Consider the following 25,850-nt stretch of genomic DNA (forward strand, 5'->3'; position numbering starts at 1 on the left):
GGCCCTTGCCGAAGACCAGTTGAAAGAACAGCTGTTGTTGGGGTTGGAGGACGGGCCTTTCTTGAGGGCATAGAAGACCTATGCTCGCGAAACCCTGAAGGAACATTTGCCGAGCTACATCAGGAAGCCTTGTTGTTGGAAGCAGAATACAGTCAACCAAGGTATGAAATTGCATGTGCTGCTGTTAGTGGGCCTGGTTGGACTGATTCTCATCTACAGGGGACAGATTGGAAAGCCGAACTGAAGAGAAATTCTGGAGGAAGTTAAGGACCAGATGCGAGAGCTGACCAAGGAATTGATGAAAGAGCTTTGGCCACCCAGCACTGTTATACAAATGGTCCATGCACCTTCCCAGTCACAAAACTTGCCTTCTGGGCAGAGAAGAGGGCAGTCCTCACCGAATATGTGGGATGCAGAAGGTAAGCCTATATGTCGTCATTGTAACCAGTTAGGACACATAACAAGATATTGCAGGGAAAGTGTTTTGCCCAGCTCGGGTTTAAACTAGTTTGCCCCACTTCAGAGGTCCAAGCGGTGGGGCCAAGTACACCACTAGAAAACCCCAGGACCGCACATTCCTTTATTGATAACTGCCCTATTGTAAATGTTTTAATTGAGGACGTTGAGTATAAAGGATTACTAGATACTGGGTCCCAAGTTACCTTGATACAGCAGAGTATGCTGGAAGAGAAATTTACTCAATATGTTGTAAAATGTATAAGTTGGCTGGTGTTCAAATCGCAGAAAGGGGAGTTGTTATAATGAAGGACGAGTTATCCACTAACCCCTTAATTAATGGCATGAATGTGTTCTCACAGTGCTGGGGTGCCCTGTTCCAGAACCCGGAGCAGTCTCCATCTTTGCCGTTTCAGAGCGCCAGAGAACATCAAGCATGGCAGCAGGTCACAGCGGTCTGTCAACGTGTTGTAGCATGTATGCAACAGGATAGTTCCTTGGGTCATGTGTGATTGCCTAGCTGCCAAGGAGTACAAATTCCACCAAGAAGTGAAATTATGGTGTGGGGGCGTGCTCAGATGGGACTGCGAAACAAGGATTATTGTGGACTTGTGGAGCCCTTGCATGAACAGGTCATTGTGGCTGCTGCACGAATGGTGTCCATGGTGAGGGATTGCAGAATCCCAGTGAGAGTCTGTAATATACACCCCTATAGTGTCTTTGTAGGGAGATACCAGAAGTTGGGCCAACTCTACGATGTATGGATGTAAGGACCTTGGACTGGCTATGGATGATGACGGCACCATTGAAGTGAGTATAGTAGACGCCGCTCTGCCTGAGGAAGACATGACAAAATTCTGAGTAAACCAGCTCTCGCAAAGGTCAGGTTTGACTGAACCGCAGTACCAAGACATTGACACACTTCTAAAGAAATGGTTCTAAGTCTTCGCTGAGCACGAGGATGATGTTTGCTATACCGAGGCCGTGCAGCACAGGATCCACACTGGAGATGCTCCCCCTATCCGGGAAAGGTTTCAACCACTACCCCCTATGATGTATCAGGAAATGAAGACACTCTTGACAGATATGTTAGAAAAAGAGACCATTTTTGAAAGTTTCAGTCCCTGGGTAGTCCCAGTGGTAATTGTTAAGAAAAAGGATGGGAGTTGGCGATTTGGTGTGGATTATAGGAAGCTGAATGCAGTCACCCATAAAGATACCTTTCCCCTTCCCAGGATTGAGGAGACGTTGACAACCTTGACAAAAGCTGAATTTTTTAGTACTCTCGATCTAGCCAGTGGGTATTGGCAAGTGGTTCTACACCCTGATGATCGTCATAAGACTGATTTTGCCACAACCCCTTGGGCTATTCGAGTTCCAATGTATGCCCTTTGGTCTTTGCAATGGCCCTGCAACTTCTCCCTGCCTTTTGTATTATATACAGATGCCTGGTCTGGTCCCAGTAAATGTCATTTACAGGATTTAAAAGTTTATAAGCAAAGAAAGCACCTGAAAGAGCACAAGTAACTAAGCAAGTAACAACTAAACTAAGCTAAGACTCGAGTCTGTGAAATGATTCTGGGTTTTGTCAAATTAGGTTGTGTCATTAAATCACACATAACTGCAATAAAGACAAAGTAGAGTCTTAAGTATTATAACATATTTGCCTTAAGTCCTCAAAATTGGAACAAGTCAAATCCAAGTTAAGAGTTCACATTTTTGTCTCCAGCCAAGGGAACATTCGGAGAGCACATCACTGTCCCATGCTTGAAAAATGAGGAGGAATTTCTATATATTACTAACTAAATATGACACTTGCACCCTTCATTCTCAAAGGCCACAAGTCAATGTCTGCTGGGACAAGGTAAAATATATCAGCTTTAACCCCATTAGTTTTCAAAGTTGCCTTTCAGTTCACCACATGCAAATTGTGTGTTTCTGAATTAGACACAGGAGCTTTTATAATTGCAGGTATAAAATCTATTTGATTCTCAAACCATTGGAGACAGAGGGCCATAGAGAACACCAAGCTCTCTCAGAAAAACCAAGGCCTGAATCAATTACATAAATATCAATTAGCAAGGAGCTGGGGGAATGGGCTTGATCTGCCCCTAGAGAGGGTGGGGTTGGGGAGAAAGAGGGGAGCAGCAGAGGAGTGAGGGGGTGGGAATAAAGAGGAGTATCAGGTCAATGGAAAGAGCGTTCAGGGAGGAGACAGTGCGGTAAATTAAAACAATCAGCTGTCACATTTAATTTACACACTTTAGCCCAGACTTCAATCCTAATTCTTGCATTGGTCACACTTTAAGTATAATTACAACATTAGAAGAGTAAAACAGAGTGGTTTTACAGCCCACAAAGGCTTAAGAAAAATTAATTAACAATGGCAATTTAATTGGATGGTAAACACCAAAATCCATGTGGAAATATGTTAATTAAATTTCAGTTTATCCAAGGATTTAAGAAAAGTGAGGAAGTCCAAAGCAATAAATATCAAACGTCTCTCTAAGGGACTGTGACAAAATTGTCATAATACCATGAAGCACAGAAATTTGAATAAAAATGTACACTATGGCAGAACGGTGTGGAGCATGAAGGATTTACCCCCCCTGGTGGGCCCCTCTTTCATGTCTAATGGGACGATTGGTTAATAAGGCTGACAGTTAAGAGGATTATGATCAGTATTGGGCCGTGCCTGATAGTGCCCTAAGCAAGGTACAAAATCCCCCTTACTGTCAGGACCCATATATTCAAAACTGATCAACGCTATAGGGTCTTTATCATTCACAGCTTGAGGGATTTGGCCCCCAATAGACCCCTCTGGATCACTCTAATGAGGACCAATAGAATCAGGGCTGTTTTGATATCGGTATTGAGTGGTGATGGAGAGCCGGTGGGGGTCCCCTCCACAGTGATGCGTCTGTGAGGTGTGAGAAATTCCAGGGCCAATTAATCCACAGCTCTGGGTGGGTGAGATTGCAGAATCCAGTTGCGATGAGTGTAGAGGTGTGAGGGGTGGCCTAGGAGCAAATCATGAGGAAGGGAGGAACGTCTCCATACATGAAATTTCTTGATCGGTTCATGGTCTGGGATTTGGTGATGTTAGGGTCTCTACTAAGCATATGTTGCATGCTTTAGACTTCTCTCTGGGATGTTCATGGAGTGTGAATATTATACTTCATTGGAAGGGATGTCACACATGCTGTTCCAAATAATGTACTACATATTTAGTCAGTGCCTCCACATTCCCTTCAACTGTTAGCATTCTGCAATATCTTATCAGAACTAGTTGTCTGTTGTCTAGCACTGACGGGTCAAACTTATCATTGTTTGATACAATTGCACTCTCAATTGAAAAGACCCAGAGTAAAAATTTCTTTGAAATAGTTATCTTAAAGGAACATCCTGGGTTCAGTTCAAGCTAAGCACAATTAACAGCATTTATGGCAAAAATTGATTTGAATAAAAAATATTTTCGCCCTTTTTTTTAAAGGGCGAAAATACTGTTTTTTTAAGTAAGGCACTTACAGTAGAAGTGAATGGGGCCAGTCCATAAACATTAAAATACACACTGTTTCAAAAGTATAGCAACAAGATATAAACATTATACATGCTAACATTTAAGTTTGATAAAATCGCTCACTAACCTTATCTGAGTAGAGTTATATCCAATATTACTCTGTTGCCATGACAACGAAACCCTGTAATCCTGGTATCGGGTACAACATTACACAGAAAATGTAGGTAAACAATTTTATCACACTAAAATCATGTTAACACATACAGTATAATGTTTACATCTTGTACTTTTGAAACTATGTGGATTTCAGTGTTTATGGACTGTCCCTTTTAATAAACCTTTTTTTTTTTTTTGTTGTGGTAATCAACATTATGCCACAAATGCTGTTAATTGAGCTTAAGTTGTATTAAACCTAGAACATTCCTTTAACTACCTCATAAGGTTAGGTTTACAAAACATACTGTATATTTGTATAGTAGCAACTCTAAACCAAACAGTAGGGGACAATCAGACCGAACGCATTCTTGCTTTAAAAAGTTAGACGCGGTGAATCAAGATGACTTTTAAAGTTCTTTTAACTTGACACAGCGTCTTAAAAATGTGCAAACATGGCACAATGGTCAAAGACATCCGTCAAGCACATGTTCAGATAGAAAAACTATTTAAAAAAAGCACAGATGGAAAAAAACGTTGGGTGTGAACATAATGAATAATGTCATCATCACCTCACCAATGATGGCTTTGAACTACATATCCTCACATAAAAATGTCTTAAAATGATATTTAATTCAACAATTTAGATTTTAAATGCTGTAATTCAACCATTTAGTTTAAATGCCTCAAGAAAATGCTGTCAATTAATTAATCAAGCACTATTCAGCACCTCCAAAACATTTTACGTTACATTCATTATGAGCATTGTATATGTAAAAAAAAAAAAAAAAAACTTCCCTAAAGAAAGATCCAAACCAATGGTCCAAGAGAAGATGAACTGGTCTGCCCACAACCCCCATCACACACAAACATACTGGGAGTTCATGAGCATCTCCATGTGGACACAGTCACCCTGTGCGGCAGGGCACTGTGACGAACTGGTAATTATGAGCTCAGAGAAAGTGCGATATGACAATAATCAGCTTGTGCTGTGCATTTCCTCAGCAAACACTTCAAACCGAGGCCACACTCTCCCAGGAGCGGCAGTAAAAGGGGCCATGACAAACTTTATTTAGCTGAGCAGGTGCCATGACCAATGGAGCCACGTGACTGACAGAGGTAGACCATGATGCAACAAGTGCACACAGAAAAAGGAATGTGAGATTTCTGTGACTTACAGACTCACGGGAGGTCAATCTCTTGATACCTTCAATAATAAAAACATCCTTGGAACTCTGGATCTGTACATGCCAACATTTTTATTCACAGGGTTTTATTGTGACTTGTTACATAGTGGTTTGTTATTGTCAGAATAATTGTGCTTTTGACCAAAGTGAGTACTGAGGCTCTCTTTATTAATGCTTATCTGTCACGCCTCCAGCATTTTCTACCTGTCTACATATTTTTCCGCAGCTGTAAGCTCAAAATCACTCGGCATCGATTGCTCTGCATCCTCTGAGTCCCTCCTGTCTCACTCACTAATTCTCCCTTTTACTCCTTTCATCCAGATTGAGCACGATGAGGTGGCAAAAAAAAAAAAAAAAATCAATAACAGGGCCAAGTGGGAGAGGTTAGAGTTCAACAGGGTTCCTGACTGATTTGTCAAGAAGGGCTGGACTTTGAAACAAGCAGCAAGGGTAGAGGCCATGGCTCGTGCCAGACGGCAGGCTAGATGGAGATCAAATTTACAGGCTTCGATCGGACCGGCATGTCTTCATGGAGGGATATCAGAGGAGGGTTTAGAGGGTTATCAGATCAGCCCCATTAGAGTGCGTTAGGGAGGGCTTTACCTGGCTCAGGGCCAACATGTGTCAGAGACAGGGCCAAATGACAGTGTCAGAAAAAACACCTGACATGCACTGATGACTGAGTCACCATAACACCCTCTGGACAACTATCATTAGGTAATGACTCTACTGATGAGGTCTTGTCTGCAATGTTGTTAACAGAGAGGGGCTGGAAGACTATAGATGTATAGGTCAGAAAGGAGAAATCCCTTGCCACATTGCACATTGTTCCCTTCACCCTAATGTTTTATTTAAACCTTCGCATTGCTCTATGTCTCATTGATGATATGCTTGTCCGAGGTGATAAAAACTAGTTTAAAACATGTGTCCTGTGTGTGTGTGTGTGTATATATATATATATATATATATATATATATATATACACATACACACGTTGAAGTCAAAAGTTTACATACACCTTAGCCAAATACATTTAAACTCAGTTTTTCACAATTAATCATAGAAAACATTTCCTGTCTTAGGTCAGTTAGGATCACTACTTTATTTTAAGAATGTGAAATGTCAGAATAATAGTAGAGAGAAAGATTTATTTCAGCTTTTATATCTTTCATCACATTCCCAGTGGGCCAGAAGTTTACATACACTTTGTTAGTATTTGGTAGCATTGCCTTTAAATTGGTTAACTTGGGGCAAACATTTTAGGTAGCCTTCCACAAGCTTCTCCAAAAAAAAATTGCCCATTCCTCTAGACAGAACTGGTGTATCCGAGTCAGGTTTGTAGGCCTCCTTGCTCGCACATGCCTTTTCAGTTCTACCCACAAATTTTCTATTGGACTGAGGTCAGGGCTTTGTGATGGCCACTCCAATACCTTGACTTTGATACACTTAAGCCATTTTGCCACAACTTTGGAGGTATGCTTGGGATCATTGTCCATTTGGAAGACCCATTTGCGACCGAGCTTTAACTTCCTGGCTGATGTGTCTTGAGATGTTGCTTTAATATATCCACATAATTTTCCTTCCTCATGATGCCATCTATTTTGTGAAGTGCACCAGTCCCTCCTGCATCAAAGCACCCCCACAACATGATGCTGCCACCCCCATGCTTCACGGTTGGGATGGTGTTCTTCGGCTTGCAAGCATCACCCTTTTTCCTCCAAACATAACGATGGTCATTATGGCCAAACAGTTCAATTTTTGTTTCATCAGACCAGAGGACATTTCTCCAAAAAGTAAGATCTTTGTCCCCATGTGCACTTGCAAACTGTAGTCTGGCTTTTTTATGGCAGTTTTGGAGCAGTGGCTTCTTCCATGCTGAGCAGCCTTTCAGGTTATGTTGATATAGGACTTGTTTTACTGTGGATATAGATACTTGTCTACATGTTTCCTGCAGCATTTTCACAAAGGTACTTTGCTGCTGTTCTGGGATTGATCTGCACTTTTCACAACAAACTACGTTCATCTCTAGGAGACAGAATGTGCCTCCTCCTACCTTCAGGCATTTGGAAATTGCTCCCAAGGATGAAACACATGTGGAGGTCCATTATTTTTTTTCTGAGGTCTTGGCTGATTTCTTTTGATTTTCCCATGATGTCAAGCAAAGAGGCACTGAGTTTTAAGGTAGGCATTAAAATACATCCACAGGTAATTTACTCCAATTAGCCTATCAGAAGCTGAATTAGGTTTGACATCATTTTCTGGAATTTTCCAAGCTACTTAAAGGCACAGTTAACTTAGTGTCTGTAAACTTCTGACCCATTGGAATTGTGATATAATCAATTAAAAGTGAAACAATCTGTCTGTAAACAATTGTTGGTACAATTATTCATACCATGCACAAAGTAGATGTCCTAAATGACTTGCCAAAACTATAGTTTGCTAATATGAAATCTGTGGAATGGTTAAAAAATGAGTTTTAATGAATTCAACCTAAGTGTATGTAAACTTCTGACTTCAACTGTATATTGTATATGAACTTTTGAGTCAGGAATATCAACAAGTTTTCTTGACCTGAACAAAAAATGTCAAAACAAATCTGATATTTTTTTAAACATCACACTCACGGTCATAAAGGTCTAAAGGGGTTCTCTGTTTTTTTATTTTTTTTATCAATGTAGTTGAGGTGTTTTTAAGTAAGTTTTATATATTCTGACAAAAAAGAAAAGAAAAAGAGCATTACATCATTGACCGGTACACTGGCCTTTTCCCTGCTTCTGTCAAGTCTGAGACTAAATGTATCATAGGATATTTTGTGCTTGGCTGAAACTGTCATCATAATTTTAATCTACATGCCTAGGGCATGATTATTCAGTGTTCATATAATTGTTCTACTGAGACTATTTTGATAGGAGAACAGTAATTTATAGTACTTGTATTGGTACACCAGGTTTATTGACACTGTACACTTGGCAAAAAATATCCAATAAATATATTGTATAGGTCAACATGGACAGCATATACCATTTATACTCAGAGTAATTCTGAATATTATCACAGTATGTAAAAAATAAGAAGGGTGTCGCCATGAAAGGCAAATTAACTGCTGGTTAAATGACTGACATTTTCATGATACGGGTAATTATACACACTGATGTTTTCAAATGATTTGAACAGATCCATTCACTACCCCTCTTCCTGAGGGATGTTTTGTTAAATGAAGAAAGACAGATGACAATACTTTCCGCCTGTGCAATCATACGCAAACACACATTTATTTCTCTATCATGGTGAGGACTTTTCTATTGTTTTAATACGGAGCAAATATTTTTATTTTTTTTTGTATCCTACCCCTAATCCTCACAGAAAGCTTTTTGCTTTTTACATTTTCAACAATCAAGACATTATTTAATGTTTATTTAGCCATTTTTCCACCATTGGCTGATCCCACAATGTACGTAATTTAAGGTTTTGCTATCCTTGTTGGGGTCCCCACAATGTATGCAAATCTGATCCCTACACAGGCAAACTCACACATTATTAAAAGGTGTCTGTAGCAGAGGTTAGTGCTATCTGATACAGTATTACAATGTTCTCAGCATTATGGAGAGCGCCCTTCATCCTTTCTATTAACTTTCATGTATCAGAAGCAGTAAATGCAAAGCCCATTAATTTGACCACATTCTGTGAGCTATCATGAAGCCTTCTTCATTTAAAGTCAAAAGAGGCAATAACAGAGCAAATGTATAGAAGTTAGTGTATGTGAGTACATAAATAGAGGTGGTGGTCTGGGGAGGTTGGGGAGAAATACATTTGCAATTTAAATGGAAATTTAATGATCCCACGGAGGCAGTGAATTAGCCTCCTGATCAACTGATCATGTCAAGGACAAATAGGTAAACAAACATGTCCATTAATTCTGGCCCTCCCTCTGTCCTTACATCTCCTCCCTGCTGGGAAGAGTGTTGGAGGATTACCAGGGAAGAGGAGCAGGAAGCGAGGGGGAGGATGAGGAGCTAACAAGACACTGACAAGCTCCCAGCAACTGAGGGGGACCACCACTTCATTCCTATCCCACTGGGATGGACCAGCCCACCTCTTTATATGGGCAGTTGGGCCCAGCAAGACTCTGTTCACTACCATGGGGAGAAGAAATGAAAAGCGGGCCACAGAGACGGAGATGGATAGAGGGAGGGAGACAGTTTCAGTGGACATGGTGGGTGATGTGGCATGTGACCCACTGTCATGTCTCCACCAATCAGGCTTTGGATCAGTGCCGAGTGTGGACAGGGCTGGGGGCACAGCTGTCTCTGTGCCAACTCTCCAATGACTGATCACCAACGTTCAATGAATATTGGTTACAGTGACACAAGCACATGCCACTCAGCATCTGTTCAAGACCTAATGGCAGATTTCCTTCATCCAAATGCGTTTTTTTAGTGCATTCATGCAATGCATTAAAAAAAACTTAGATGCAGCGCAACAACTAGAACAGAACTTAGGTGTCTTGAGGCTTAAAAAGTTGACGTTTTTCTAAACCTGACATGACATTTTTTTTTTACAGCATTTATTCATCTTTGTTAATGTTAGTTAATAAAAATACAATTGTTCATTGTTAGTTCATGTTAACTAATGTTGTTAACTAATATTAACAAATTGTACTTTACCATGTACTAACATTAAAATACATACAATACAATGTATTTACTGTGTAACTACATGGTGTTCTGCAAAATTCTCACAAGTTTCACATTTGCTGCTATTGAGGTTGAGGTATTAGAGTTAGGTTTTAAGGTAAGGGTTGGGTTAGGTTAGGTTTAGGGTTAGGGTTAGAGGTAAGATTAACAGTGTAACTACAAATGTAAATACAGGTACTTTAAATGTAAGTACAATGCAACAACATGTATGTACATAAAACGTACATTGTATCAAATGCTCAAGTACATAGTAGTTAAAGACACCTAATGTAAAGTGGTACCAACTGAACCTTATTTTAAAGCAGGGACTAAAAACTAAATGTTTTTCCATTTTAGTTCGTTCTGAGCAAAAACTGTATTTTTTAGTTCCAGTTCAAATGTTCCGCAGCCTCCTTTCCAAAAGGTAACCGGTTAGAACTAAATAAAAGAATGGTTTACAATGTTCTTTTTAGAATGACAGTACTCTGCGCTAATGAGTGGGTGAAATACCAATTGTAATGTTGCCAAATCTCCCAAGAGAAACAAGCAACCTGGTCTGGAAAAACAAGCCCAAAATAAGCCACTTGCCTCACCAAAATAAGAAAAAATAAGCTATAATTTTATTTACAGATCTACCCGGCAGCATCAAATCTGTATTAATGCATCATATCCTACAATCATTCAGTGAAGACTTGGAAAAAACTGAGCAATACACTTTTTACCTCTAAAAATATCTTCCTTGTATCTGGATTAGTTGTGCATGTACAGTAAATGTAGTAATTATACATAGTTGTTAAAAAGACTTCAATCACAGAATGTAACCTCCACAACGGGCAATTAGGCAAAGAAATGTGTGATGAAGAGGTTTCCTTCAGGATCAAAGGGCATGTTTCATTTTTGGGGCAAAATGAAGTGTAGTTCAAAAAATTTACTTTGATAAACCCTTTGGCTTCATGAAAAAATTATCGAAACAAAATTAACCAATTATAACCGGTTAACAGCATTAAAAAATAAAGTTTTCACTCCGGAACAATTGAAAATCACTTTTTGGTTACGCTCTGCTAAAAATGTTGTTTATAGTTTTCGTTCCTTGAACCGTTTAAGTCCGTTTTAAAGTGCTACCGATCGCATTTAAACCGGCTTATAAGTGCAGTTGGTAATGTAATGCAAGCTTTCAAATGTATTGCCTTACAAGTAATGCAGTATAGTATAAGTGTTAAGATGTCATAAGACAGGATGAAAGTTAAGCATTTATGAACTTCATTTCACTAGGAAACTGCAGTGAAAATCATTGAACAAAAGCATATGAGTAACTCAATGATACCAGGTTTGCATATTTACATGGAAAAACAATGGAAAAGCAGCACGGAAGGGCACTGCAATGTGTTCCGTGTGAATGGCCCCTAACACTGTGATGAAGTGAAGTAAGTGATTAAAGGCTAGAAAACCAGATATTCAGACTATCAAACTCACAAGAACCTCTTTCCCACTCACAAAAAAAGCAGTCAACTGTTAAATTACCGAAGGTCAGGGGTGAAATCAACAATTAGCATATAAATAAATAATTGAATTCCCTTATATAAGCATTGATCATTCCTCTTCAAGCCATTTAAATCTTCTAATGTGGAGTCTTTCAGCCAAACATTATCTTTTCAATTTGTATCTGCTAATGAGCTTAATAAGAAAGAGATGAGAGGTTTCTTTAGCATGGCTCTTATTGAAAGTCTAGCTAAACATCTTGATTACTACTAAATAGGTCTGGCTTGAGTCAATGGGTCTCAAAGGAAAAGATGCTTACTATTTTATTAGTTCTTTGGGGAAAAATCCAATACAATTTAACTTTAAAATGAGCTAATGATATGTTCTCTGTGATCTCACACAGTGCTGGAGATTAGTTATTGTAGAGTTTGCAATGATAACCAGCATACCAGTTCTAATAAAGTGGTATTCTCTTCTGAAAGAATGATATAAGCATGTTTGAACCTCACTGGATGGGTGTAGATTTCAGCCATGCACCCACCACTATGAAAAGACATATATTGTTTGTACGACAGAGGTTGAAAAGTACCCCCACCAATGTATTTCCAACTAAATGCATTCCTTTGACACTTGTTCATAGTTCACAGTGTCACTCGGGACTTTATTTCAGTCATACTTAAACAATAATATGTCTTTTTAAAATGTTTTGTAAATGCTTTAGTTTGACTGAAATCAAATATTTGATTACGCATTGTGTCATATACTATATTTGGACAGACAGATGAAGACTGCAGCTTGATTATAACTGCACATGTAAACATACTGACTGCGGTATGTTTATTATTGGTGAATAGTGCTTCATGAGACCTCCTAGAACTTTGCAGTCTATGAAGATTTCACATTTTAATTAATACACAAAAGTACCCCTTTAACTTCTCAGGGTAATATAGCAAATTGCAGGAATCCAGGATTAAAACTGCAGACATTTATAATGCAAGTCATAAAATGCACCGAAGCAAGATGTAAAGAAAATGCAGACCTGGAGCTTTAACAATGCCAAGAGCAGTGGAAAAGCTTTTTAAAAGGGCCATTTGTAAAACAAGGAGTTAAAACCAGATTATGGGTCAACAATAACACAATCCCTTATGCTCATTCCCGTAATACCCACAGAAGAAGAGGATTTATACTTATTGTGGGAAGCTAAGCATCAGGCAGCCATACTGCAAAAAAACATGTTACAGTGGGGCCAGGTAATCCTGTATGGAGGTGGTTCAGACTGCACATTGAGAGTGAAAAGAGAAGAGGAAGTATTACTGTTATCAGCGAACTCAAATCCGGGCTTTCCAGGTGCTGTTAATGCTGGAGCCACCCTCTCCAATGCTTTCAATAGATTGCGGCGGATTTGCCTAGTTGGCTCTCTAATGAGTCAGTTGTTCTCTCTGTTTACGCTATTAAAAGGGTATTAGCTCCGTTAAGGTGTGGGTGCCAAAAGAAGGTGCTGCCATAAGGTCTAAATGGGGACCCCTGTGAAGAGCTCATCAAAAAGAACAGCATTGTTAAAGCATTAGTTGAGGTCCAACAGATAGGTAGCAATTTTATCGAGGGTTAAATTTGTGCGTTGTATAATGCAATGTGTTGTTGACGTAAACACCTCCTAGTCACAATCTACTCACTTGGCCGGAAGCATGTTGAAGCCGATCGTAAGGACTGGAGGTACCTGAGATAGTCATCAACCCCCCTGCCAGATCTCTTTTCGTCTTCCATCTACAACAGCACAAATACGCTCATGAAACTATTTCATTTCTTACATTGTAAGACCACGAAGGAGAGATCTAATATGGGTACTTATGGCTGAGGTGCCAACAGTTCTGTCTTCTCAGGTATCCTCTTAAAGCTACTTGTTGAGAGGATGAGGAAAACTTCAGGATCAGTGAGACTGCTTAATCGAATCCTGGGTCATGTTTTAAACCTCTTTGCCAAAGTGCCTCAATACGCATAGAGTGGTGAGAGCCAGATTACTGACTGATAGTACAAAGCCCAGAGCTGATACAGAGGGATTTGCCAAAGTAAAGACAGATGTTGTAGTCGTGCAACTGAGAGCAATCCATACTCAGGGGCAAGGAGTTAATAGGGAAGCGTATTGTTTTCAAGGGCATATTTGGAACTTTTAAACCCATCTTTTTATCGGAAAGAGGACTTTGGTGGTATTAGAGCATGTGTCAATCCCTTTTAGCAGCAGGGGCCGATCAACTAAACATGCATATCTGAGATGTGAATGCCGCTGAACTAAGACAGACACACCATATCTGTCTTTCGCCGAAATATCTGAATGTCCGTTCACCGATTCAAACAAGCTGACTGCACATTCAACTGTGCCAGAAAAATGCTCATATGCTTCTGCCAGTTAAATTGAACTATTAGGATAACACTCTTAGTTTTGTAACAGGCTAAACATTTTCATATGCCAAAACCACTGTGAAACATTAAAATGTGTCTTCCACTGGTTTTAGTCATGGTATAAATTTTCCTGAAGGTAAACATTATAAACGAGCTGCTGAATCCATGCAGTGCTGGTGTTCATTTTGTTTTATTAGAGGCTACTTCTTTCACTCAATAGTCATCAAAGCACTAAGGAGGAAGAGCAGCCACTTTATCCCCTTAATTACCCAATTACAGCCAAAAGCAACTATACAGATGATAATTACTGGCGTTCAGTTTATTGAAATAATGACAGTACCTTATTAATTATGAATGGGACTGCTAACATTACCGTTATATTTTATAAAAAATAATAATCATTTGAGACTTCAAATAAAAAGTTAATTATTTAAACATACAAAAGAGACATTGAAGTATTTTTCCAGCTTCTGATTAAAAGGGAAAACATTGAAATTTCGTTTTTATCATCTATTTTATAGCTGTAACAAGGACTTGGTAGTTGTGAAGAATCAAAGGAGATACTAAGTTAAGCTTTTACTGATTGATTTATATGATAGCCATAAGCTTCAAATCGCCTCTTTACCTCGAGTTATTCATCTGTCTCTCTTATCGTGTCCACGGGCTTCATTTGTACTTATATCAGTAGCAAAGGCTTGTCAGATGCAGTTAGTTTCTTGAGTAAAATGACTCCTGGTTCTTAACTCACAGTTCAACTCAAGCCTGAGATTTTTTTTAGCACCTCTTGTTTTTTTTTTTTCCTTTTCTCTTTATTTTTGCAGTGAAGGTGGATTAGGGGAGAGGGGCTTTTGTTTAGATAAAGCGAGGGATTAGGTAGAGATTTGCCCCCATAAAGTTGTGGGCTTGATGGGCCTTTTATCCCTGCATGTCGCTAAAGCTGTGTTGCTTCTGGATTAGGACTATACAATGGGGCCCCTTGTGCTGGAGATCCGGGCCAAAGTGAGAGAGAGAGAGAGGTAAAGACAGTTAAGAGATGGAGAATGAGTGAGAATAGAGGGTCACAGATCTTGACAGAGCTGACAGGTCAAAAACTTTCAGCATAGGGATTTGTTAAGAAGATCTTGAGATCTTGTCATGAATGATGTGATTTCCAAAAGGTATCAGAGGCGCTGTGTGGAGAAACCAAAATAAATTAAAAAGAAGCACTGCCCCTTTAAAACAGGTATCTGCATGCAGCGAAGGAAAAAAAGGTTTTAAGATGAAAGTGCTGCTAATAACGTGTCTAAGAGATGGCTCCTGGCAAATTGCTTTGTTATTCTTGTCAAAAAGGGTCTCCTGGAAGCAGTCGATTTTAAACCATACATCAAAATGATTAATTGCTCTGGGAAGAACAGATGCTGAAATACCCTTGGATTGAGCCTGAGAGGCTACAGCTTTGTGGATTGCAAACGTAATGTATTCATGAAGTTGCGGAAACATCATTAGGTCTATTAATTAGCTAATAACAACCATCTCTCGCTGTGACACCGAATACTTTTATTTCATTATTTCCTCCGAAAGCTATACGGTAGAGCTGAAATTCGTAAGTGTAAATAAAACACAATCATAGGGTGGAGATATGATTTTTTTCTCCTACTTTTGCTCTAAATAAATGGATTTTGAGAGATATCCTCGCCATTTTTTCAATAACTCCCTTGATAGATTCCCTCGGGGTGACACTTATTCCAGTGCATTACACGATGTTACTGCAGTCTAATTAATTGCTGTTGTAATAACTGTCATATCTGTCCACCTTTAACACGAACAGACACACGAGAGGGCAGCAAGTGGAGTGCAAAACTCCCAATCACTTAGACTAAAACTGGACTTCAGCTCTAAAGGTGGGTTCCTCTCTGTGGCACTTTAAATTTAAGGCATTTAAAGCCCTCATCTCAGTCAGATGTGCTGGACTGTAGTCTTCGTTTAAGCAGATTTAAGGAAGAGGCGCTGAGAGGCGCTTCTTTCTCACTTTAATTGCTTTAGAAACGCTTCTCACAAAGAGACATTGCCCAGATTTACCTCCCGTTAAAGTTCTTCTTTCCATCGGTTCACAAGTTAATCCTCTTTCTCTCTGAGACCAAAAACTCGAGTTGGGAGGAATGACGGGAAAAGACACAGGTTTGGTTCCAAAATGGTAAAAGTTACAAGGAAAATAACGAGATTAATAGTTTAATGATAATTAGCCAATATGAAGCGTCTTTAATAATGCCAACAAAATATTTGAACCGAATTAAACTAAGAAACTGTACTTTATTTTAATATTTAATAGTGGTGATATTCGCCATAAATTGTCCAAAATTATACCATTATATATATATATATATATATATATATATATATATATATATATATATATATTGCATTATTACAATTTGTGACTATTACTACTACTATTATTATTACTATTATTATTATTGCGGTCACCAAGGCCTATTATCTTTACTATTGTCTTTATTGTCTGCTTGAAAAATTAAAATAATAAGTAGAACAGAAAAAAAATGCATAATATTGTATATATGCCTCAAAACAAACTAGTATGAAATGAAGGAAGAACAGGCTCATGTGAATGTTATCGAGTGAATGGATCTGAACGTCACTTGATTTATTGTGCTTATTATTAGACGAAAATAATTCAATTCAACTGTAACACAAAGTCTACGTGTGAACCATGTAGCTTTGTGTGAAACATTACATGACACACACACACACCTTTATAACTCTGTACACAATAACTCTTTGGACACAACCCATCTCAGCATTTTCATAAAAAGTGTGTAAAAAGAGGCAAACATCCACGGTTACGTTCAATTTCCACTCGTTTGAAATTCCTCTAGATGATAGGTCTGGTCAGAGATAAAATTCAGTTCGGGATTTTCACTCTGGCCCGCTTTCTGCGAGCATCTTTAACAAATTATGCAAGCTTTACATTAAAAGGCTACTTTGCGTTGCCCTTAATTCCAGCCTAAACGGTTTTGCTCCGGGAGAAGAAATCTTTTCTAAAAACCCTTCAAGAAGAGAAGGGCATTATTGTTTTAATCCTCTTACCGGCAGTCATTTCAAGACAGAGGTTTTTTGGAGGCTGAAATAGCGTCTTGTCTCCCCTTATCCTCACCCAAATCCTTCAAGGCCGAGAGAGATTGTGAAGGCATCTATTAGAGATCTCTAAAGTCCCTTCAGACTCTCCTGCAGTGGCATGACAAAGCCCAAAAGCAAACAAAACCTATGCATGAGATATTCGTTTGTCTAAAAATAAAGAAATACAAAAATACAAAATCTTGGGATAGCAATATTGCTGTTCAAGAAGTACCCAAAAGAAGTCATTGCGTGAGAACAGTATGTTGATGCAAAAAAGTATTATTATTATTATTGCCATTTAAAACTGCCACTAACTAACTTGGCAACAATGAACTAAATGCAGTCAATTTCTTTCTGGGTCAAATCTATCCTTGCATGATTTGTTGAGATGAGTGCAATGGAAAGGACAAACTATAATCATAATCATAATCATAAAAACAAGCAAAATAAAGATTGCATCCTTTTCGGCTACAACTACTCCAGTGTGCTTTTAAATGCAATGGCCTTGCTTGCTCTTTTTTAAAATCCTTTATCTAAACGCAAGGGAATTCCGAAATATAAATGATCTATGGCAGAATACTTCAATATAATTGAAACTTATAAAGCCTACTGGAATATAAAGATCATTGTTATAATGAAGGCTAATGCAATAATGTTTATATCTCCATTATCAATCTCGGAGAAAACGTGTTTCTCATCTGTTGGCGCTATAAAGCGTTAATCCCATCGATGTCAACATTTTCTGTTTATTACTGCATTACATATGGATGTTGTTTGTAAGCATGTAGTGTTTAATGGGTTGACATTAGTACTCTCCAGTGCGTGATTTAGGACTTTAAAGTACAGGGTCAATTGGCTCCGAATACAAGAGCAGACTGAAAAATAAAGTTGAGTGTTGATTGACAGCTTAGTGGACCAGTAGCAAGCCGCCTTGACGTTACGCGGAGCTCTTTAAAATCCCTCCTCAAAGCGCGTGTCAATAGATGGAAGCACAGTGCTGAGAAGAGCGCGCGGGGAACGATTCGGAAGCGCGTGATACTTAGAGGATATAATGGACTCTTAGACTTTGACAAACGCGTTAAGGACATCTGGGAAATACTCCGAGCTGCAAACAATATCAAGTGCCACTGTAAGACGCTGGATAAATTCTAGGACACAGACTGAGGTAAGAAACGATCATGGTTTATGCAACAGATTATGCAAAAAGTTACGCCAAAAACTAAACAAACAGCTAGATATCAGTTTGACATTTTAATAGCCTAATATGTGAAATATTATACAGAACAACATTCATTTCGGTTCTGTTCGCTGTTTTAGATCATGTAAAAACCAACAGCAAATTCTTAGTATAATAAATATGTACAAAATATGTATAAACAGTTTTCTGAAATGTTGCCTATAAGAGTAGCATCATATATTTTATATATATATATATATATAAAAAAAATCGCTAAAACGGATGCATGAAAAATAGTCGTTCACATAACGAGTTTTAAACTTGCTCCAAAATATCCGTCTAGACTACGAGTGCGGTTTCAGTTTAAAACTTGCCATAACTTCACACTAGCTTGTAAATTTTCATTGCAACATAAAGTGGATTAGCCTATACAGCCGATTATGTCCTAATGCGGTGTAATTCCTCTATTCAGAATGATATGTATATATATATATATATATATATATATATATATATATATATATATATATATATATATATATAGCATTTTAAATGAGGTCCACCTTCGGAAAACACGTACTTGTCTTCAGAAAAAGACTAGAATAATATGAGTAGAAACCCTTCTGTGCTGACCACATGTGGGGCCATTGACAGTGAGGGATACAGGAATATGAGTGACAATGTAAATGTCACATGCGAGACACGAGAAATAGTCCCCCCTGGGTCACATGGGCTTTTAACGCTAACATTTTTCCTAATTTAGACGGATCAAAAAGTTGCACTGTACACGCCGATTTGCATAATGTGGTTTTAATAACCGAAGCATGAAGTGTCACACTGCCCGCAGCTGTAACAGAAGGATGAACAGACTACAATAGCAGCGACACACAGTATTAAAATAATCTGCCCTTTGTGCCAAATATCAGTTGGCCTGTGGCAAAATTGTGACGTTTTGCAAGTTCAGTTAGAAATATACGAATATTCCTAAACGAAAAAAAGGGCTTAAACTATAATTGTGGTGCCTGAACATTAAATTATATTTAATAATCGCTATCATGTTTATTTCTACAATGATTGCTATCGCATTGCACCAAATCACAATTGCACGGTTTGTCAATGACTTATCACAGTTGTTAATTAGCCAACCATTTGGCAATATGTGGATTTTTGCCATTATTTTTTTTATGTAGGCCTAGGCCTGTTTTTATTATTATTATTATTATTGTTCACGGTGTATTTTTAGATAGCCTATATATATATATACCACTGCAGACCTGGAGAAACAGATTTCGCTCCGCTGTATAGCCTACTTGTATTAATGTAACTAAATTAAAACTAACCCAAACATATATAAAATAGATATAGAACACATCTGTTCAGAAACATCTTTCTTGGAAAGCACGCGCACGCGCGCACGCGCACACACATCTAACACACTCATGTCTAAGCTCACTGTACGTCCGTCCGTGTCAGCGGTGATGATAAATGGAGGCCTCCACAGTCGAAACCTATTTGCACTTCCATTAGACGGGGAACCAAATGGGGATCAACATGCATATTTTACCCGCAGAGAAGCCATACATCTCAGCCAAAACGTGGCCCCGGGGCGATGGGATAAGGGGCCGCGAGAGAAGGGCGGGAGAGAAACGGACCCCATTCAATTCAAATACTTGGGGGAGAAAAGTAAATGTTTAGCAAAGCACCTTCTGTCCAAGCGAATTAAACTATTCCCTCTTGTCCTCTGATCACATTCATCAGACGTTGCATTGACTTAATAGCCTGGGAATGGGCACTGCGGGTGTCATTCAGAGGATGCAAAAATTCCAGTAGCCTAAAAATGGGGGGGAATCCAGTAAACGAAATTAACGTAACTTATTTGAAAGCACATAAAAAGGTTATTTAGCCTGAACACTGCAGAGGATTATATTCATGAAAGCAAAATAATCGTCCAGGAATAAGAATAAAACGACATGAAACAATTAAGCATGTCATTTTATACATCATCAAAACAATGTCATATATGCAGAAATAATAATAATAATAATAATAATAATAATAATAATAATAATAGCAATAACAAGGGCCGATTAATAACCAGGCCCTGAAATTAAATAGGTAACATTTAGCAAATTATTTAAAAAAATATTAACATGAGATACATGGTGGATACTTTTCTTTAAATGCCTAAAATTAACTGAGCATCAAACTCATATTCGTTTTGCTTTCTTTTCCCTATATTAGAGTTGCCTTTCTGAAGCGACACTCGTGTGATTATTGATGATCGTGTTACAAAATTAACATTGGCTATTATCATATTTCGTTTCCCAACGGGATCCGGTAAATCTATTGTAATTATGACAGTTATCAAAAGATTAAACACATTTTTTTTTTTTTTTTGTGATAAATGTCTAGATCACTTTCTGTGATTTAGGAGTCTTCCACTTCATTGTTTTCAGCTTACTTGCTAAAGCATTGCTCAACAATTTAAATAACACCGCCTTATAATATAACTTTAAATCTCTGTTAAAGCTTTTAATCTAATTTAATTCAGGTAAATGCTTTAGGAATTTGTGCATGAACTACATGCAGGAAATAGGCCTTAATCGACCCAAATAACGAGCAATTTCAGCGCTGGACGGAAATACAACTGTCCTTGTTTAAAACTCGAGGCTGTTGTAAGTCCCTGGACACCTGCCACGTGTGGGAAGATTTACTTTCCCTCTTAATAATGCGCATTGCAAGGGCCTCGGAGATATTCCTGCCTGTCAACCACCTCCATACTAATACATATCTAATCGTGTCCTCAAGCCTTTCATTTTAGCTATGAAAATCTTAAACCTGCTGTAAAAAATGACCGGGGAAAAAGTCTTGGATCGAACATGAAGCTTAACCAGATTTAAAATCAATAACCACCCGTGCAGAATATTCGGTAAACCGTACATTTTAAAGGTAAATAAAATGCAATTTTGCCCAAACATGTTGGCAATTAAATTTCGCTGACAGCAGTTACAATTAAGTATTTCTAAACATACGGTCATCGTGTTTAGAACTGTTTTTAGAGGATGCGGTAATTTGCAGGGAAGTGATTATCTAATATAGTAAGCATAAGTCGCACCCCATTAGGTAAACAAGTGATAATTGCGCCAATTAATTCCTTTTGCATGACTAATGGTTTGGACAACACAATAAGTGGATATTAATGAACAGAGTTCCACTCCTAAAAGCCGATTTCAAAAAGCGCTGACTGGCATATCACTGTAAAATCTAATTAGTTAACCTTACTTAAAAAAAAGCATGTAAACTGATTGCTTTAAATGTAAGTAAATGTACTTATTTAGCAGTAAATGTACTTATTTGGCTCAAGTAAAATGAATTAAGACTAGAAAATAAGTACATCTTTACTTGATTTTTTTTAAGGCAACTGGTTTCCTCACTTTTTTTTTTAAAGTCAACTTATTAAATTTTAGTGTACACTGATATATGTTATTGACTGATAATGAATCATTAGATATAGGCTACAGTACATAAAAACACATATGAATGTAGTGCATTTTATTTTAACATTTTCAAAAAAAAAAAAAAAAAAGTCTTGTTGATTTAGTCTGCTCATTTAAGCGATACAAAGAGACAAATCGGCTAACTAAAGAGATGTAAAGTTTACAGTAGGTTCTCATTTAATTTAAAAAAAATTAAACAAAACACAGAAAAAGCACACAAAAACACTATTGTATAGCCTACTCACAAATCTTGCTCTTTTGCAGAAATTTTTGAATCATGCAACACTACGGAGTGAACGGATACTCTCTGCACGCCATGAACTCACTGAGCGCCATGTACAACCTGCATCAACAGGCGGCGCAACAAGCTCAGCACGCGCCCGATTATCGTCCGTCGGTTCACGCGCTCACCCTCGCTGAGAGACTGGCTGGTAAGTGCGTTCTCTCTCTCTCTCTCTCTCTCTCGTTAACACAAATATTAATTTTACAATTAATTAAATATGCCGTGTCTTTTCTCCTCCAACGGCTGCACATTTCAAGATATCATTCTCGAAGCTCGCTACGGTTCTCAGCATCGCAAACAGCGTCGCAGTCGCACCGCTTTCACGGCCCAGCAGCTGGAGGCTTTAGAGAAGACTTTTCAGAAAACTCACTATCCTGACGTCGTGATGCGGGAGCGCCTGGCCATGTGCACCAACTTACCCGAGGCACGCGTGCAGGTAAGAAACGACCAATTTCACCTTCTCAGAGCCAAACTAATGAGATACTTCATTCATCATGTTTCTTTGGCGAAGTTTACAAAAATGGAGGCCCTACACATGCAATGATCTTATTTTCTGTTTTGGCCATTTAACATCAGGTGTGGTTCAAGAATCGCCGTGCAAAGTTTCGCAAGAAGCAGCGAAGCCTCCAAAAAGAGCATCTGCAGAAGCAGAAAGATCCATCAACAGATGGAGCAGTGGCAACAAGCGATAAGGATGAACCCCCTTCTACCATAAATCTCGAGAACCAGCCACCTTCATCCTCATCCTCTTCCTCATCCATGGAAGCAGAGGCAGCTCCCCACACACAGGGATCTGAACTTAGTGTTGAGCTAAATGTAACATCGGCAGAGCAGTCAGGCAGCGAGTCGGCCACAGAAGACAACGCAACGGACAAGGAAGAAGAGATAAAGCAGCACAGGGAGGATCTGAAGGTTGAGAAAGAACCAACACCTGGAAACCTCTCACCTCTTTGCAAACGTCTCAGCCCCAAACCAGGTAAAACAAAATCTGTAACGACCATGTATAAAAAAATAAAAATAAAAATAATAAAAAAATAAAAAACATCCTGAAAACAACCCATGTACATCTTTATAATCTGCAACCCTCTTTATGTCTTAAGACTCTCCTCTTGGTTCCCCAGCCATCACATCCTCCTCTGGTGGCGTCACCGGCGGGATCTCACAGAGTCATTCCTACTCTTCGTCTCCGCTCAGCCTCTTCCGGTTGCAGGAGCAGTTCCGCCAGCACATGGCTGCCACCAACAACCTGGTTCACTATCCCTCTTTTGACATGCCGACTCCCTCGCCAATACCATACCTGGGCATGAATGTCAACATGCCAGCGCCCCTGGGTTCCCTTCCCTGCCAGTCATATTATCAGTCTCTTTCTCACCACGCACAACAGGTTTGGAACAGCCCCCTGCTGCAGGCCTCTGGAGGCCTCCCCAGCCACAACAGCAAGACCACCAGCATTGAGAATCTACGCCTGCGGGCAAAGCAGCACGCTGCATCGCTGGGCCTGGACACACTGCCCAACTAAGCAGAAGACTAAAAACTACCTGAGCAAGGGAACATCTCTCTACCACTTCTAACACGCCACCTGGACTCGCCAATTTAGAGGCAACTGTCTAAAATGTACAGGAAACTTTGTTTTTAAAAAAGAAAGAAAAAAGGTGTAACGCCCAAAGCATTGTCTTGAGTTTCTCCAGTCTAAACTGGTCTTCTTCATGTTGCAGGACAAACTAATCAAATCTTTGGACTTGAAAATTTTGTTTTGAGGCTAATGGCTTAAATGGGCAGTTAATTATGAAAACCTCCCAGTCTCCCAAAACTGTTGCAGCAGTATCACGTCATTACAATATCACATTTGTCAGCTTAGCTTAAAAACAGACAGGCTGTGATTTAGATGTTGTGTTATTTATATAGTCTGGATGGGCATAGATGTTTGATATAAGCACTTTTTGGAGATGATCTCAGCCAGTTGCATGCACTGAGGCAGACTGTACACCAGAATCTGTGAAGAACTTTCTTAATATAATTACGTGGTTCGCAAATTACGTTACACATTTTACCTTGTAAATGTAAATCTTGCACAACTAAATAGATTAATTAGACCTAACCCATTTAATGGTCAGGTTTAACCACAGTGAATTGAGAATGGTAATGAGGAAATTATTTCATTACCTACATATGCAAAGCTTTTAATTACATGTAGCCTTGGGCAAAAGGAAGAGATGCAATTATAGACCATGCATATCATTTGAGATTGCCATATTAATGCTCTGAGGGAAAATACTCTCAACCGACAGAAAACTACTGCTTAAGTACATATGAATGTTGCAACAAGAAATAGTGGTGGAAGGTCTGATAACCTTCTTTGTTCCTACCAATACAAACAGGAAGTTCTCCTGTGGCAAGCAAAGCACTTCAATGTACAGCAGCTTTCTTCCCTTTCTGCTCATTTTTTCCCTCAGTGTGTTTGTAAACTATTTGAATATGTAAAATACACAAAGTCTTTAACTATAAATGTTTACTGGTAAGGCACATCTGTGTTTTAGATTGAGAAGAATTTAACCCTGTGATGATTCTGGTAGCTGTCCTTTGTAAGATTGTACTGGGTGTGCCGTAGACTGCCTGCGTCCTCCCCAGATTATTTAACCTAAACAGTCTGGTTGTCTATGTAACTCTTTCATTGTCACTGTGGACATAAATTTACAGTCACTCACGATATCAAGCAAAATGATGAATTTGTTGCCTATATCGGTGGAGAGTGTTCCAGAAGTATGCACATCTTTCCCTTTGTCAACTGTAGATTTAAAAACTTGTAAAATAAAACTTAAAGAAAACATTGCTTGAACATCTTTTTTTAATATATACTGTATTTATTTTCTCATGTATCCCCTAAATATCACACTACATAAATCTAAATTCAAAAGAGAACATTCTAAATTGATAAAATTGTTTCAGAACAATTTTAAGATACATATTGAAATGACTGAGAATTAATTTAAATTGATAAATTATTTCATTTATTTTTTTACCTCCATGAAAAGAACATAGAAGAGTAAACTGAGTTAGCATAAGGGGCTGAGGAAGTGGTGGAGCAAGACAGCTGATATGAAAATCAGGGATAAATCATGAAAGGAGAGTGAAAAGGAGCAATAGTCTGTGTGTGGAGAGTGAAAAAACAAGGGAATCTTGGGAAATAAAATCGTTGTGGGGATATAAGCCATCCCTGATGAATAAGCAGGCCATTATGCTGACAAATGAAAGCCTGGGGCCGTGATTATGCCGCTATTATACCTTAAACAGTGTGGTTTGTCAAAATGCATAAGCCCTTTGCTCACATAAAGAGGGTCACCCCTCTGTGTACATTTTACCAGAGGCTTGATGCCACTGCCACCATGTTCTCAGTGCCCTTGACAGGGCTGCTAACTGCATTTTAAAAGTGCTTCATGCCATATTTAAATACAGCTGATTGTAATGCTTTCTAACACTCAACCTTTTTGTCTAGACCAAAAGACACATGGGAAGAAAGTTACACAGCACAATAAATAAAATATGTTAAAAGCAACTGCAAACAGCAAAACTAATGTAACTTAAAATTTCTAAATTGCCACCCCCAACCAGAATCATTTGCAAACACTCAAATTGCCTCCAGGGCAAAAATACAGATTATATGACAACAAGGTCAAGTTCGAAGCAGTCTCTTTACTAACTCTGCATCCCAGTAATGAGACCTGCAAGGTAACATAAGCATTTTCTGTTAATCATGTTGTATGATTTAGGTTTTGACTGGGGACCTTTACTGCCATTAAATAGCTCTGAAATAAGTAAAGCAATTTAAATGATTAACTTAAATGTCAAAGCAACAAAATAAATAGCTCTTAATTGATAAGTAGGCCTACACAGGAGGTAAATTCAGCCAAGCAATT

At 38.6% G+C, this 25,850-nt stretch overlaps 1 protein-coding gene across 1 annotated transcript; it reads left to right on the forward strand.

Moving 5' to 3' along the window:
* The first annotated feature begins 18,008 nt into the window (after positions 1 to 18,008).
* LOC127441407 (diencephalon/mesencephalon homeobox protein 1-A-like) lies at positions 18,009 to 24,741 on the forward strand. The gene is made up of 5 exons (XM_051698801.1): positions 18,009 to 18,144; positions 21,918 to 22,084; positions 22,194 to 22,372; positions 22,513 to 22,912; positions 23,037 to 24,741. The coding sequence occupies exons 2-5, from the start codon at positions 21,931 to 21,933 to the stop codon at positions 23,453 to 23,455; spliced, it is 1,152 nt and encodes a 383-aa protein (XP_051554761.1). The 5' UTR covers positions 18,009 to 18,144; positions 21,918 to 21,930; the 3' UTR covers positions 23,456 to 24,741.
* The last annotated feature ends 1,109 nt before the right edge of the window (positions 24,742 to 25,850 follow it).

This window comes from Myxocyprinus asiaticus, chromosome 5 (assembly GCF_019703515.2).
Source record: "Myxocyprinus asiaticus isolate MX2 ecotype Aquarium Trade chromosome 5, UBuf_Myxa_2, whole genome shotgun sequence".
Taxonomy (NCBI): Eukaryota; Metazoa; Chordata; class Actinopteri; order Cypriniformes; family Catostomidae; genus Myxocyprinus; species Myxocyprinus asiaticus.

Coding starts and splice junctions, on each gene's coding strand:
- LOC127441407 (XM_051698801.1), top strand. CDS start 21,931: ATGCAACACTACGGAGTGAACGGATACTCTCTGCACGCCATGAACTCA. Junction 22,085..22,193: donor CCTCGCTGAGAGACTGGCTG/GTAAGTGCGTTC, acceptor GCACATTTCAAG/ATATCATTCTCGAAGCTCGC. Junction 22,373..22,512: donor TACCCGAGGCACGCGTGCAG/GTAAGAAACGAC, acceptor ATTTAACATCAG/GTGTGGTTCAAGAATCGCCG.